General features: G+C 37.9%; 1 protein-coding gene across 1 annotated transcript in view; it reads left to right on the plus strand.

Moving 5' to 3' along the window:
- Nucleotides 1–17,186, plus strand: part of arhgap44b (Rho GTPase activating protein 44b) — a 42,334-nt gene that overhangs the window by 7,547 nt on the left and 17,601 nt on the right. The window contains exons 2-14 of the mRNA XM_056469044.1: nucleotides 1,648–1,687; nucleotides 1,970–2,089; nucleotides 2,297–2,373; nucleotides 3,892–4,003; nucleotides 4,491–4,567; nucleotides 5,250–5,367; nucleotides 6,267–6,335; nucleotides 6,409–6,490; nucleotides 8,523–8,650; nucleotides 13,194–13,305; nucleotides 13,859–13,940; nucleotides 14,028–14,108; nucleotides 14,481–14,594. Coding sequence (XP_056325019.1) covers nucleotides 1,648–1,687; nucleotides 1,970–2,089; nucleotides 2,297–2,373; nucleotides 3,892–4,003; nucleotides 4,491–4,567; nucleotides 5,250–5,367; nucleotides 6,267–6,335; nucleotides 6,409–6,490; nucleotides 8,523–8,650; nucleotides 13,194–13,305; nucleotides 13,859–13,940; nucleotides 14,028–14,108; nucleotides 14,481–14,594 — 1,212 coding nt within the window. The remainder of the gene's footprint in view (nucleotides 1–1,647; nucleotides 1,688–1,969; nucleotides 2,090–2,296; nucleotides 2,374–3,891; nucleotides 4,004–4,490; nucleotides 4,568–5,249; nucleotides 5,368–6,266; nucleotides 6,336–6,408; nucleotides 6,491–8,522; nucleotides 8,651–13,193; nucleotides 13,306–13,858; nucleotides 13,941–14,027; nucleotides 14,109–14,480; nucleotides 14,595–17,186) is intronic.

Here is a 17,186-nt window from a genome sequence, read left to right on the forward strand (position 1 = left end):
CAGAAGAAACACTGTCTGCGCCGAGCACGCAGTATTCTTAAGGACACCTCTCACCCTGCTCACAGACTGTTTTCTCTCCTGCCTTCCGGCAGGCGCTTCAGGCTCCCCCAGACAAAAACCAGCAAACTGAGGAACAGCTTTTTCCCCAGAGCTGTCTTCCTTTTGAACTCTGCCCCTCACTGACTCTTTTGCCCCCCCAATACACCCCCCACACTCCTCTAACTTATACTCCTCACAATCACTGCACTATTTAACATTTGCACATTTAAAGTTTGCACATATTCATTGCACTGATTCACTTACTTGAACTGTACACACCCACTGCACATGGACATTTGTAATTTGTAATTATGTTTATCTATCTGCCACTCCTGATTATTAATAGTATCCTGTACATATATTCATTTATGCAAATCTCTGTTCATAGCTAATACAACCTGTATATAATGTTGATAGTACATCCATCTGTAAATATTACCATAGTTTTTCTATAACTGCACTTTATAACTTATACCTGTATCCTGCACTTGCTACTATTGCACTGCTGGTTAGACCTAAACTGCATTTCGTTGCCTTGTACTTGTACATGTGTAATGACAATAAAGTTGAATCTAATCTAATCTAATCTAACTTGCGGAATTTTTTGTTGTTCGGTAAACGTAAAGCTTTAATCAAGGAATCAATTTCAATTTAAAAATGAGGGAGAGGATTTAAGAATTTTTTGTTTGTGAATAAAATGTTTTGCATATAATATAAAAATTATATATATATATATATATATTCTTCACTTTTATTATTGGGATTAGAATAATAACAACAAATAAAATCTTTCAATTTAAAGACGTCTCTCCTGTCTTCACCACAAGCTGGCGTGCAAGTGACGTCAGTCAGCCTTGACATCAATTCCGGTGTTTAGAAAATACCTTCTAAATATAAACATGTACATCTATAATTTATTTTACATGCCCAAATGTTGTGCATCAAGTAAGGTAAGAATATATATAAGTAAATACATATATTCTGACAAATAAAATTAAATAAGAAACTCTCAATTACATATAAAAATAAAGCAATATTTGATACTCACATATTTGAGTAGGTTACACAAGCATCTATGAGTGTGTGTGTGTGTATATATATATATATGTATGGATGTATGTATATATGTATGGATGTATGTATGTATGTATATATATACATATATATATATATATATATATTTTTTTTTTTCCCATTGAAATAAATGTAAAAAAAGAAAATGTAACAGCGTCATGAGTTAAAATCAGTAACACATCTTCTGTAATGCATAAATATTTGATAATATTGCACATGAAATAAATCAGAAACCATCATAAAATGACATCACTTGGCAGAAATGTGTCTCATTCATCAGTTTGAGTGTGTGTGTGTGTGTGTGTGTGCGTGTGTGTGTGTGTGTGTGTGTGTGTGTGTCATGAGTGAGTTTTGGTCATGGGGTGAAACTTCATTACGGCTGAGATCGTCCTGCTCTTCCTCTTTCTCTCTCAGTGTAAACATCAGTGTAGTGTGTGTGACGGGGAATTCTTCAAGAGTGTGTTTACAGAAGGATCATCAGTGACACACACACTAATGAATGCTCACTCTGTGTGTGTGTGTGTGTGTCCACAGGGCAGAGAAGACTGAAGTCTTGAGTGATGATCTGCTGCAGGTCAGTATATGTGTGTGTGTGCATGTGTGTATGCATGCATGTGAATCTGTTTGTTTGTGTGTGTGTGTCTGTGCATGCATGCATGTATATATCTGTTTGTGTATGTGTGCATATATATATATATATATATATATTTATATCTGTGTGTGTGTGTCCATGCTTGCATGTATATATCAGTGTGTGTGTTCATATCTGCAAGAGTGTATGTTTAAGGTGTGTATGTTTATATCTGTGTGTGTTTGTGCCTGCAGTATATCTATGTGTGTGTGTGTGTGTGTGCAGGTGGAGAAGCGTCTGGAGCTGGTCAAGCAGGTGTCTCACAGCACACACAAGAAGCTGAGTGCGTGTCTGCAGGGTCAGCAGTGTGTGGAGGTGGACAAACGCTCCGTACGCTCGCCTTCAGTGAGTTCAGCACACATACACACACTCATCCAACACATACTCTGGTCCAACACACACTGCTCAGATCTGTGCACAAGTGTAATTTACATCTTTAGATTGAAATATGACCATGCTTAATGTGCATATGAGCATTATCAAAAACACATTGTGCACGAGGTCATGTGTGTGTGTATGTGCATATGTGTGTGTGTGTGTGTGTGTTGACAGAAGAAGCTTCCTCTGACGTCTCTGGCTCAGTGTCTGGTTGAAGGAGCTGCAGTTCTGGGTGATGATTCTCTGCTCGGGTGAGAAGAAAAACCTTCTGCAATAGTTTGGCATGTAACAATTCACTTAATTCATAATTCAGTTCAGCATTTTTCTGAATTTCCACTGTAAACAAAGCAGCCGCGCTGATCAACACCGCTGTCATTTGAAGCATTTCTGTTGGCAAATATATTTATTAACATTTTGTGCAGAAAAAATATCAAATACATACAAAAATAAGCACAAACGCTTCAGCTTTTCACAACCTAATGACCATAAAAACAACACAGTAAATGTAAAAAATTAAAAATAATAATAAATAAAGGCTTTATTCCTCTTCTGCTTCAAGATCAGTAGTCACTTCATATATATATATATATATATATATATATTAGGGGTGGGCGGTACACCGGTGTCATAGTCATCACCGGTGTGACATTGCGCCACGACATGGATTTTCTAATACCGTCAATACCGTAATAAATCAATTATGCGCCTTGAACGGCTGCATTTACATCAATAATAGCTAATTCTAAATAATAAGGCATTCAATTTTCTTCAAACGCTCAGTTGTGGTCTGAATACATGTCCTTATACTACAGGGCTCAAAATTGCAACCATATTGGTCGCATGAGCGCCCGAAATGTAATCTATGCGCCCTCATAATATATTTGGGAGCATTTGTGTGTCTGAATATAATGGTTGTAGTGCAATCTGATTTGATTTTCTCTATAAACTTGCTGAATCGCTCTACCCTGCTGCTGTATTGGTTCATATTAGCTGTCAGTCACTCAACGCTTCCCGCTGTCAGATAACAGGGAGCTTTTGTTACTGCAGGAAATGCAAACGGCTGAAGAGTGAAAAGTGCACAGGTTTGCAAACCTCACCTAAAGTTATAATAATAATAATAATGGCGCAGATGACAGCGATCATGACATGAGGTAAATGTTGATCCGCCAGCTGAGATCAAGCGAGTGTTTTCGGAGAAGGTGCCCGAATCTCGATGCGTTGCATTCACCGCGTGTTCAGCGCAAATGTCCGCTAAATATAAAGTCTAACACTGTACACATCATCGCCAAAGAAACTCACCTTTACTAAGTTTACACTGAAACTACGGCTCATAACAAAGAGCGGAATTGCGCCGGTGGTCATCATGAGAATCCTGCTCTGTCTGCTCATAAATTGGTGCGGCTGACTCGCCTGCTTTATTCCACCAACACAGAGAAATGAAGATCAGCTCATAACGAGACTGAGCATTTACAATGACCCAACCAAAACTTTTAAAGAGTGATAGAAGTGAGACTTTCTTTTGTCTGTTCTTCCTTGAGATGTATATTATTTTGCTATTGAAAGTAATACCGTGATATTATACCGTCACCGTTCAAAAGAGGAAAAATACCGTGATATTAATTTTACGTCATATCGCCCACCCCTAATATATATATATATATATATATATATATATATATATATATATATATATATATATATATGTATATCTATATATATCTATATAAATATATCTATATGTGTGTGTGTGTGTGTGTGTGTGTGTGCAGTAAGATGCTGAAGATCTGTGGAGAAGCTCAAGACAGACTCGCTCAGGAGCTTCTGCTCTTCGAGCTGCAGATCGAGCGGGACGTGGTGGAGCCGCTGTACACACTCTCTGAGGTCAGACACACTACAACAGACTATTGCATTAGAATTCATTCATTCCTTCAGCTTAGTCCCTTTATTCATCAGAGGTCGCCACAGCACAATGAATCGCCAACTATTCCAGCATATGTTTTACACAGCGGATGCCCTTCCAGCTGCAACCCAGTGCTGGGAAACACCCACTCATTCACAAACACACACACACACACTACTCATACACTGCGGCCAATTTAATTGATCAATTCCCCTATAGCGCATGTGTTTGGACTGTGGGGGAAACCGGAGCATCCGGAGGAAACCCACGCCAACACGGAGAGAACATGCAAACTCCATGCAGAAACGCCAACTGACCCAGCCGGGACTCGACCCAGCGACCTTATTGCTGTGATTTCCATCAGCTTGTGAAAGTCAATTTCAGAATCGTTTATATTTGTTGTTGTGCTGTTTTCTAAAAGCAATAAGACTGCTCTGCTCTTTCTGTTTCTGTATCCGTTCTTTAAAGGTTGAAATCCCCAACATTCAAAAGCAAAGAAAACATTTAGCCAAACTGGTCCTGGACATGGATTCTGCTCGCACACGGTGACGTTACATTGGTTTGATGTATATCTTATTTTAAATGTGACCTCAAAAAAGACATACCTGTGTATACATGTATATATAAAAATAAAATAAAATGAAAATGCACAAATAAGCACAATAAGAAATTACAATCTTTCCTCATTATCTGATACTGTTTCATTTCTATATTGTTATATTTTTATTAAATATATATTTAACTGCCTAATTACCATAATTATAGTTAAGCCTTTAAATGCCACTGTAAGCTGAATACTAGTGTCTTGAAGAATATCTAGTCTAATATTATTTACTGTCATCAGGGCAGAGATAAAAGTAATCAGTTATTAGAAATGAGTTATTAAAACTGTCAATAATTCTTATTAAATATGAATTATTTATATATTATTCACTATTATAGTATAATTAAAAATTATATTGTAAATATTATCGTATTATGTAAATCTTTAATTTAACTTACTGATTAAATATTAATCATATTCATTTTATCATATTATAATTATTTAATAAATATTTACTTGTTATTTTGAATATAATTAATAAATATCCATTATATTTACAATAAATATTTGAATATTTAAGCACCATTTGAATATTTAAATAGCTTATTTGGCAGTGTGTTCTGTTATATATTTCTATGTGACATATCTATTGTTAATATGTCATTCTCTGCTGTGAACTGTAGGTGGCATCAGTCCTCCAAATCCTCAACTCTGTCCAATAAGGAAACGCCAACTGGGGCTAAAGCCGACGCCCTCAGGGAGGAGATGGAGGAGGCGGCCAATCGCATGGAGATCTGCAGAGTGGGTGGAGCTTCTCACTTTCTCTCTCACTTTATATATATACAGTTGACAAAATAATTCTCTCTCCTGAGAATTTATGTGAATATTTCCCAGATGATGTTGAACAGATTCAGGAATTTCTCACAGTATTTCCTCTAATATTTGTTCTTCTGGAGAAAGTCTGATTTGTTTTATTTTGGCTGGAGTAAAAGCAGTTCTAAGCAATATTTGTTTTGGATAGTCTCCAGAACAAACCCCTGTTATTGTCACAATCACCAGCGATCTAATCCTGGCAGATCACTGGTAACCACACAGTTCACTAACAGACTACAAATCCGTCATTATGCACTACAATAGTCATGCACCAGTCATGCACCGCTTACACACACCTGTTCCGAGTTCCGGTGATCACACACACACACACACACACACACACACACACACACACACAGACTCAACTGAAGCTGTTTAGAACTGATTACATGGACTATAAAGAGAGCACTCACACACATATCTGGGCTGAGTCTTGTTATACTGTTTGTGAACATTACGATGCATTTTTCTGCCTTGTTTTTGACCCTCGCCTTGTTTGTTGGTTTGTTTTTGTTGCCTGCTTCCTGCCTTTTTGAACATTCGCCTGTGTCTTTGACTACGCCTCTGGATTGTCTGTGTTCATCTGTTTGCCCCTGTGTTCACTGCTGCCTACCTGACCATTCTCATAATAATCTTACGTTTGGATCCGCACCTCCTTGTCAGCATCCGCTTTACATTATAGTTATGCCTAATCACCCTAATTAACCTAGTTAAATGTCACTTTAAGCTGTCATGATGGCAAAGAGAAAAGAAATCAGTTATTAGAGATGAGTTATTGAATATTGAGGTATGTAATTGTGTGTTAATGGAGTGTGATTGTTTCCCAGGATCAGCTCTCTGCAGACATGTACAGTTTCGTGGCCAAAGAAATTGACTATGCAAATTACTTCCAGACGGTGAGTGAGATCCTCATTCAGATGAACGGCTTCTGGTGTTGTTATTAATTAACATCTCAGTGTTTGTGTTCAGCTAATAGAGGTTCAGGCGGAGTATCACAGGAAGTCTCTGGAGCTCCTACAAAACGTTCTGCCACAGATTAAAGCTCAACAAGGTGAGAATCATCCTCATGAAATCAGGGTTTCTCATGGTTTAAAACTGTATTTAATCAGAAGTAATTACATTTTAATGAAGTATATATTGGTGGCACGGTGGCTCAGTGGTTAGCACTGTGGCCTCACACATAAGTGGAGCGTGTGTAAGGCTGGGGAAGGCTTAGCCTCCCTCTGGCCAGAGACCACGGAGATAGCAGCAAAAAAAAACCTAATTGAAAACATGTAACGGGTGTAAGGCGGAATATGATGCTGATGATTATACAGAACACTTTAGTTTTTGTAAGTTTGTTAATCAAATTTAAAGCCCCCCTCCGCACAAAAATGGAACTGTCCAACTCCGCACTTTGCACTGACGAGTTGGCTGCAACTCTGAAAACCAAACCAAAAGTGCTGGCCAGTGGACATTTCTGATTTGCTGGTCAATGATGTAAGAAATACCTAATAAAATGACAAATGAGTATTACGAGAGAGGTATAATGTATTATTCTGGTCTAATTTGTTTTCAGCATTAAATGAAATGGATTATTTCTGTAGCTGTAATGTATTAGTCTAGCCTAGTGTAGTAATCTTGTTTAGGCGATCGTTTGGAGTACTCGTTTTACATTACATCTGAAAAATATTACAGACAATTGTACTTTACATTTACATTTAGTCATTTAGCAGATGCTTTTATCCAAAGCGACTTACAAATGAGGACAAGGAAGCAATTCACACAACTATAAGAGCAGCAGTGAACAAGTGCTATAGACAAGTTTCAGGTGTGTAAAGTCATGGGCATATTGCAGTGATCAACACGAGTCTTACACTTCTTGCTGTGTAAGAAGCAAAGCATTAGTAATGTAAGTTTTAGTTTTTTTTAACAACTTTAACAAAATATACTTGTACTTTACTTTATTTCATCAAATATAGGCCTGTAGATTATTTGGTTGCATTAGAAACGTACTTTTGAATCTACATTCTTCACTCGTCATCATTACTGATCTGTATGCGCCACCTACTGGTGGATAATGATTTTGCATTCAAAGTGTTTTCTACAGGGGTGTTTAATGCAGCATAATGAAGTCAAGATTTTTAATTATGGTTTAATTAGTATTTTGAAATAATATTAATCTAATTTAACCAAACAATTACTCATGCTAGTTAATGGCTACTGGATCAGCTTTACTCTGCAATGGTTGCCTCTAATTTAATAGCCAATACTTTTACCACAGCCCGTGATAACGCAAATAAACACCTAGTTTATGTTGGCATATTTTCATTGTCTTTTTTGTTGTTTCTAGTTCAATAAAAAAAATTCAGTATCTGAATCACAGTTTAAAAATGCTTATATTATATATTTATAGCTGAATTACAAGTATTACAAGTGAATGATTTTGGATCCTCGACACATTTTTGCACTTTATTTATTTATTTATTTTTGCAAAAGGGTTGGATACTCAAAAATGTCACTTGTTAAATCCGTTACTATAGTACCAGAGGTCATTTGTTGAATATAATAGATGTTTGTTGATAGGCGGTGCTTTTGTTGAAACCTCTTCTTGGTCGGGCGCAAATCTTTTTAAATGCATTAAAGGGCAGCGCATATCTTAGCCTTACCCTGGAGTTTGCTCACCCTCCACTTATGGCCTCACAGTAAGACGGTCTCTGGTTCGAGTCTCAGCTGGGTCAGTTGGTGTCTCTGTGTGGAGTTTGCATGTTCTCCCCGTGTTGGTGTGGGTTTCCTCCGGGTGCTCCGGTTTCCCCCACAGTCCAAACACATGTGCTATAGGGGAACTGATCAACTAAACTGACCGACGTGTATGAGCTTGTGTGTGTGAATATGAGTGTGTATGGGTGTTTCCCAGTACTGGGTTGCAGCTGGAAGGGCATCCGCTGCAAAAAAAAACATATGCTGTAATAGTTGGCGGTTCATTCCACTGTGGCGACCACTGATAAATAAGGGACTAAGCTGAAGGAAAGTGAATGAATGATACAGCTTTAACCCCTGTATATGTACCTGACCTACTGGTTGTTGTCTTGTCTGTGTTTCAGAGTCGTGGGTGGAGAAGCCGTGTTACGGTAAACCTCTGGAGGAGCACCTGACTCTGAGCGGGAGGGAAATCGCATTCCCCATTGAAGCGTGTGTGACCACGCTGCTGGACTGCGGCCTGCAGGAGGAGGTCAACATTCACTCATAAACATTCAGAACTCATGAACACTGATCCAGCACTACACCACTGCAGGAGAGCGCTGAAATGAGTTTGTGTTCAGCCTATAACCGAGGACAGACACTCATTCAGATTAGCTTCTGTGTGTAATGTGCAGCTTAATTATGTTTACATGCAGTGGTGGACAGAGTACTAAAAAATCATACTCAAATAAAAGTACCCAGAAATGTAGAGTAAATGTATCTGTTATTAATATTACTGAAGGTATGAGTAGAAAGTAGCCCGTCTAAGTGCTCAAGAGTAGTGAGTATAACACTGAAAGTGTGTGTGTGTGTGTGTGTGTGTGTGTGTGTGAACATTCTGTAGTGCATTTAGTGATTAAGGCCATTTCAGTCATCATACAGTAAACATGGACTGATTAATCTACACTGTGAGACCGTACCGGGCTTTATTACAGTAGAATACTGGCAACACTGTTGCCTGTTAGTCACTGTAATAGTTTGACTACAGTAAGTAAGTTAAGTTACAGTAGTTAAGTTAATTTCTGTAACTGAACCATTACAGTAGCTGGCAACAGTCTTGCCAGTTAATTACTGTAATACGCTTATTTCACACGGCCGCCATTTTATAGAACCAAAGCGAGGTTGCGGTGGGAAGAAACCCGGAAGTATAAGCCCAGCACTGTAAACATTGCAGTAACATGCTGTGGACTACAAACCTCCAGCTGTTGCAGAGATTTCAAAATGCAGAAATGGTGTAAACATCACTTTAATATCATTCAGTAAGATTAATTTAAACTATTAAAAGCATTTTGCATCAAACAACACAATCTCTGTAAGAGTAATATGCTCAGGTGTCCTCCTAGGCTTCAGTTCATGGCACTAGTTAAACACCGTGGGGACGCTTCCCTGCTTCAGTCTATGTTACCCAGTGAGCGATAAAACACTGTAGCACACCCTCGTGTTGTCTGTAATAGTGTTGTCCTGCTACTGAAGTTTTAAAACCGTCTATTTCCCGCTAACATTGAAGCGCCGCTGAGCGCGGATGACTCGACTGATCTTCACGGCTGCTTCGCGCTCCAGTCTCCGTGTATCTGTGTTTGATCTCAGTTTACCGCTCTTCACCTAGTGCAAATACAGATACACGGAGACGAGAGCGCGAAGATTTGTCGAGTCATCAAGCAGATCGCTCGGCTCATCTGTGTTTGTGCTCAGTAAACAGCGGAGGCTGAACTGATGACCTTCTCAGCCAATCACAAGCATTTCTGTTGAGCACGTGAACACGATGGCCAATCAGCGCTGTTTTAAGAAAGCAGTGCCTTAAGAAAGCAGTGCCTTAAATGTTAGCGGGAAATGGACGGTTTTTCTTTTAATTCAGTATCATGACGAGTCTAATATAGTGAAAGAATCAGTTCATTAACTCCAGTTTGATAAATGGCATCTAAAACGTGTGTTTGGGAAAGAAAACGCTAGCTAACTAGTGCCATTTCCCTTAACTTAGCTGAAAATGAGCTCTGATATCCCTTTTTATTTTCACCATTCATTCAGAACGGACCTTCGGGTCACTCGGAGGGTGGTGAAATTATAAATTAGTGTCACTTTATCTTCGCTGATAAGATATACAGCCAAGTACACAACGTTCCTATGTAACTCCCAACAATACTTCCAGGTTTCTTCCCACCACAGCCTCGATATTGATTTTAAAAATGGCGGCCGTGTGAAATCAGTCTATAGAGCAGTAGTGGTAACTCACTGGAAACTGCTTACAGTTCATTACTGTACTGTAGTGTTACAACCTACAGCATTATACTGCATACACAATACTGGTGTCGTATATAGTTATTGTAGTGTTCTTAAAATTAATCAGTTTATTGTTTTGGCAGCAAACAAATATACAGTGAAAATAAAACAATAAACAGTGATTGCAGATTAAAGGAAAATAGTGCAGTACAAGTATCAATACAGCACTTAAAGTGTGCGCAAGAAAATTAAAAGGACAGATTTTTAAAACCGCCGTTTGCATGTAATAATGTGCAAAAGTGTGCTTATAATATTAAATATTGTTATATTTAACCTCATATATTATATACAGTGCTGAGCATAAAGTTATTGTATTAATTGTATTGTTATTGTGGAGTTATTTGTATTAATTCTTATATTGTATATTTATGTTATATGTATGATATTTATATAAATGAGATATCTGTTTTTAATTAATATTTTTAAAGTAATTTATTTGTGCTTGTACATTAGAGTAGTCATACTGAAGCCAAATCTGGAGCTCATCTAACAAAACAAACTGAAGATCACCGTCCAAATTATGATGCTGGGAAAAATAATGAATACAATTTCATAAAAGGAAAAATCAAGAGAAAAAAAAAATAGACAATTTACTTTTGTTTTTCAATAACCTATTTGAATTTAAATGTTATATTGTGTGTGTGTGTGTGTGTGTGTGTGTGTGTGTGTGTGTGTGTGTGTGTGTGTGTGTGTGTGTGTGTGTGTGTGTGCGTGTGTGTGCGTGTGTGTGTGTGTGTGTGTGTGTGTGTGTGTTCTGAGCAGAGGTGTAAAGAGTACCTGAAAACCATACTTGAGTAAAAGTACAGATACCTTACTGTAAAAATTACTCCATTACAAGTTACAAGTCACCAATTCCAATAAGACTTAAGTAAAAGTATTAAAGTATCCGATTTTAAAAGAACTTAAGTATTTTACTCGTACTGAATGTAGACTCAAAACACCTCAATGTTTCACAATGGAAGAACAAAATAAATGAACAAAAATTGAACAAAAAGTCTCAGTCAAACTCAAATGTTCAAAAAAGGCACAAACAATTAAAAAAAATAATGTAGTAAAACATAGTAAAAAAATCAGAGCTGACTTTCATGTGATTCACCTCAGTCTCAGAGGGGGGGCGATACTTTTATTTTAAGTAGTTTTTCAATTGATTAATTGTTTTCTCTGTATTTAAATTAAACAAAGAGGAGCAGTGTTATTTTTCAACTTAGTAAACTACAAATAAATTCAATGAAAAATACATCAGAAACTCACAGCTAAATGCACCTGATGCTAAATGTATAATTCAGTTGCACACAAAATTAAGCTAAAACAGTCATGTCATGTCGCATTGGTTTTTGCCATACCAGTAACTGTATTAAAAGCACTAAATTCACATTAAATTAGAGACATTAAATAGACTCTTACTTCAATGTTAGTAGTTAAATTCTTAAAAGCACTTATTTTCATGGTTCATGGCAAGCAAACATCCTGTAAGAGCCATTCTGCATATCGGCAAATGAAAACATTTCTTTCAGATAAGGCCATGGATGGTTTGATGTGCCGACTTCAGCTTCATCACTGGCTGCAGTCATGTCACATCTGGTATTAGGCAAGCTGCTGAATCACGTTCACGCGATTTAGCTCATAAATAGCATACAGTACCTTCAGCACCCTGCAGATGGCGATATCGTCTCGTCCACCCAACAAATTAGCCAGCCTGATCTCACGAGAAAACATAAGTATTTTACGTTTTGTCAGTTTAGTGGCTAATTCGTACGAATTCGTACGAGTTCATTCGTACGAAATTATACGATTTTAAAAAGGAGGCGTGGCACCTAACCCCACCCCTAAACCCAACCGTCATTAGGGGATGAGCAAATCGTACGAAAATGTACGAATTAGATCGTACGAGTTCATACGCATTAACCACTAAATCAAAAAGTTACGAATTGCCGTGAGATTTGGTAAATAAAGATGCCGACTTGTCGCGCACAATCACAATGTAACGAGAAACGGTAAGCATCCGTTCAAATGTATTGGAGTAAAGAGTACATATATTCAGTCAAAAATATAGTCAAGTGGAGAGTAAAAGTTGCTGATATTTTTAATACTCAGTACAAGTACAAAGTAGCCGAAAAAATACTTAAGTAAAGTAACGAAGTCCATTTACTTAAGTACTTTACACCACATGTTCTGAGTACTGTCATGAGAGATTTCCCAAACACCCCTGATGTTGTTGTTGTGGATGAAGCATTGATAATCATCCTGATTATGGAAGTAGGCTGCTGTTTTGACTCACACATGGATTTGTGCTATTCAGAAAAAATGCTGAAATATCAGCCATTAGTAAATGCTCTGAAAGCGTGTGGTTACAACACAAAGTTAGAGGTTTTAATCTACAGTAGCCTAGGGCACGTTCATAAACTGTGTGTGAGGGGTCTACAAATTGCAGGACTCAGTAAAAAAAAACCAAACAAATAGCAAAGTACTGTCCTGTGTCTGCAATAATAGGCAGTCTTCACGTGTGGAGAAGACGATGCCATCTCTATCCCTAATCTAGTCACTCACTGCTATGCGCAGACTTGACTGAGTGTTTTAATATTGTCACACAAAAGAAACTCAATGGTTGTATCTGCTGCTTGTACTGTGAAACATCACGAGCTCTTTATGAGTATTTGGATGTTGTGTTGCTTTTATTAGTATTAGTCATTACAAATAAATTAATCAAATGTGTGTGTGTGTGTGTGCGTGTGTGTGTGTGTGTGTGTGTGTGTCAGGGCTTGTTCCGAGTTGCTCCATCTGCGTCGAAGCTGAAGAAGCTGAAGGCGTCTCTGGACTGCGGTGTGTTGGACTATCAGGAATATTCTGCAGATCCACACGCTATCGCTGGTGAGATTCAACTCTGTGTGTGTGTGTGTGTGTGTGTGCATCTGTATATCTGGCTGTGTCTCTGTGTGTTTATGTGTGTGTGTGTGTGTGTGTGTGTGCATCTGTATATCTGGCTTTGTCTCTGTGTGTGCGTATGTGTTATCATCTGTTCATCTGGCTGTGTCTCTGTGTGTGTGCACGTGCATTTGTACTTGTGTGTGTATCTGTGTGTGGATCCGTACGTGTGTGCATTTGTACATGCATGTGTATCTGTGTATGTGTGCATCTGTTCATCCGTGTGTGTGCGCACGAGTGTCTTTGTGAGTGTGTTGTAGGGGATCAGCCTATTTGGCGCCCAGTTTCCAAGATTTCAGATTCAGCTCGTGTTGATCACTGCAATATGCCCATGAGTTACTTCAGTGTGTACGTCTGTGTGTGTGTGTGTGTGCATCTGTACAAATTTGTGTCTCTGTATGTCTTTGTATGTGTGTGTGTGTGTTTGTACGCCTGTGTGTGTCTCTGTATGTTTCTGTGTGTGCACCTGTAAATCTGTGTGTGTGTGTGTGTGGTGCAGGTGCCCTGAAGTCATACCTGCGGGAGCTGCCTGAACCTCTGCTGACCTTTGACCTTTATGAGGACTGGATTCAGGCATCAAAGTGAGTCAGTGTGACTTTAAGAGGAGCAGTAATGGGCAGAGTGCTGCTGTGTTCATTCTGTATGTGTGTGTGTGTGTGTGTGTGCAGTATTGTGGATCAGGACAAGCGTCTGCAGGCTTTGTTGTCAACGTGTGAAAGGCTGCCAGTGGCAAACAGCAACAACTTCAAGTGAGTCCAATATGCTCATACACGACACACAAATAATGAAATGAATGAGGAGGCATGTGGACATAACACCAAATCTAAGTATTTTAGCATGTCAAAGTCATATTTCTGCATATAAAAATATTTTCCCGTTAACAAAATTGTGGCTAGTGAAAATGCAGAGTGGCTAGTAATGTTGGAAAACTACTAGCCACTATGGCTGGTGATCAAAAAAGGTAATGTCGAGCCCTGATTATAAGCATAGTTAACCCACAGTTCTACAGAATATAGGTGATGTCTATGAGTAGATGTTTCATGTAGTGTATTTGAACTGGTTTGTATTTGCCGTCAGTGATGTGATTCTGCTGTGTATGAATCATTTTGCTTGTCTTCCAGGTATTTAATCAAATTTCTTGCCAAGATGAACGAGTATCAGGATTATAATAAAATGACTCCAGGAAACATTGCAATCGTTCTGGGGCCGAACCTGCTGTGGGCGCATGCTGAAGGGTGAGAGATGCTAGCATTTATTCACTTAGCAGACGCTTTATGCAAAACCATGACACAAAACACACTCAAACACACACACACTATGAAGAGGCCCACACAGAAATCTGCACACACAGAGATTTGGAGATTTTTAACCCATCATCGAGTTTATTTAAATGTAAATATATATTTATTAAGTATTGTATATTTTATACCATATATAAGTTTTTGTATTCATTTCAATAATATTAACTAAAAATGTGCGAATGTTTAATGATTTATGCACTGTGTGTGCGAGAGGTGAATATAATCAGTCTATGATTCGTTTCCAGCTGTGTGTGTGCAATAAGGGAGAGAACTGGAACTGGTGTGTGTGTGAGGTGCATGATGGGATTCGAAGTCAAAATCACTCTGAACAAATCAGCAGATTATTATCAAAAGAATTAACAATTAAATAAAATGTACTTTTTATACTTTAAAAGCATTGTATTAAATAGGGATGCTCAAAATAACCGATTAACCGTTAACCGAAAGGGTGCGTTTTTAACCGATTAATAGTATCAGTTAAATTATTAAAAATATAATTTTATATATTTTTAAAGTTTGGCTGCATAAGGGGCTGATCATAGTGAACACGCTTTTGCGTTGAGAGGGGCATCTGTTGAATGGTTTACTATCGGCCGCGAGTGTTTCTGCGCGCCTCACGGTTTTGCTGTTGCACGCTGTGTGCTCGCAACTGAAATAAGCCACTCTGAGCGAAAAAAATTCGAGCTATACATCAGTCCCGTCTTTTTCATTCTTCAATCAAATAAAAGCAGAGGTGGGGTTTCCTTTGAGGTGACAGCAGTGTTTTTGTTGTCAAGAACTTTTAATGATGGAGAAGAGACTAGTGGTCGCTGTTTCAAGTTATCCCGATCTGTTTGACTTTACAAATCTTAAAATTCCCAATATTATTGAATATGACAATTATAACAACATAGACAGCAACGCTCGCACACAATCAATACTCAGCTGATTCAGTCGTTTCCTAGTGAACTAACAATCCTAGCACTGCGCTTCTTTTTATTCTGGTCAACATAAAAGGCAGTGTGGTGAGCATCGCGTTTTTATAACGGAAAAGAGCATTCAGTGTGATCGGCCCTTTAACGTGCCTACAGAAATATTTGCCAAAGAAGCAAAATGGAGGAAGAATATTGCAGATTGAGACGGGTTGATGGCAAACCAGCGCTGATGCTGATCGCCCCCTGGGTCTGCGTTATAAACACAACAAATGGGCTATAGTTTTGATCATTTAGTGTTCAACCAGCAAATCAACTTTTTTTCCATTTGGAAAATGACAGTTATTAATCGTTATAAAATATCCATTTTAATAGTCTATATAATCTACGAATCAAACAAATCCAATGATTGATTTCTGCATAATGATAACTCCGCACCAAACTGAGGCATGCTAGAAAACACGCATGCAAAATCATATGGAAACAACAAAACTGTTAACATATGCCGTCGCGTACACATCAAGGTTATAATGGTTTTGGATTTTTCATTAGTTTTAATTTAGTTTTGACTTTTTGTTTTCAAATTCAGTGAGTTTTTATTAGTTTTAGAGGCAGATTTACTAGTGTTTATTAGTTTCTATATTTTGAAATTGCTCAGTTTTAATTGAGTTTTTATTAGTTTCAGTATTCATTTTAGTTTTTTTTTTCTAAATAAGGATATTTGTTAGGTGCAAGATATAAAATCATCAGAATAAATATTGTATAATAAATACTCAGCCATGCATTTTTTGAAACCTGTATTTAGAGGATACATGACCACTACCATCTACCCATCCTCAAATTCAAGATAGCAGCCTTAAGTACAATATGTGTGAAGGCTGCTTCTGAGGTAAGATACACAGTAGTGATGGAAAGTTCAGATATTTACTGCGGATGTTAAGACTCAACATATTAAAATTATGCAGTCAACAATAGTATTTTCAGTCAGTTAAAACATCACCATCATCTATGAAAGTAAAGTTTTGCAACCCAACTGAAGCAAGATTCGCTTATTTAAACTCCATTACGATTTTCTGTTATGAAAGAAACTTACGTTTTTTCTCCAGATCCTCATTTAGGTCCTCGGTTTACCCGCGGTGCAGTTGTTCATGTTTAGTTCAGTCACAGCAGGCTGTCATGTACTGTTTGTGTTCGGTTCACTGAATCACGCATGCGCAGTATTATCGGTTCACCGCTTCTCAAATTTGATCTCAGTGTAACGTTACTGTTTTGATAAATGAATAAGAGTGTGTGTGTGTGTGTATGTGTATATATATATATATATTGGATTATTTAGAGTTAGAGGGGGTATTAGGTTTGTTAAAAAGTAGGTAGTTTGTGGACGAGTGCTTACCGGAGACGCGAATCGTTTCAAATGATTCAGTTTGATTAGATGAACTAGTTCAGCCGGTTCACGTAGAAGAGCCAGTTAAATTCATTCGCGATACAGAGATAAAACCCATTATTGGGCACAAACGTGTTAAAGTAATAGTTTTAAGTCTCTGTATTTAAGGCTGTCACCGTGCTGCTGTCATGTCCTCTCGTTTTTGTTGCGGGAGCAACAGCGAGGATGACT

Source organism: Danio aesculapii, chromosome 12, assembly GCF_903798145.1.
Source record: "Danio aesculapii chromosome 12, fDanAes4.1, whole genome shotgun sequence".
Lineage (NCBI taxonomy): Eukaryota > Metazoa > Chordata > Actinopteri > Cypriniformes > Danionidae > Danio > Danio aesculapii.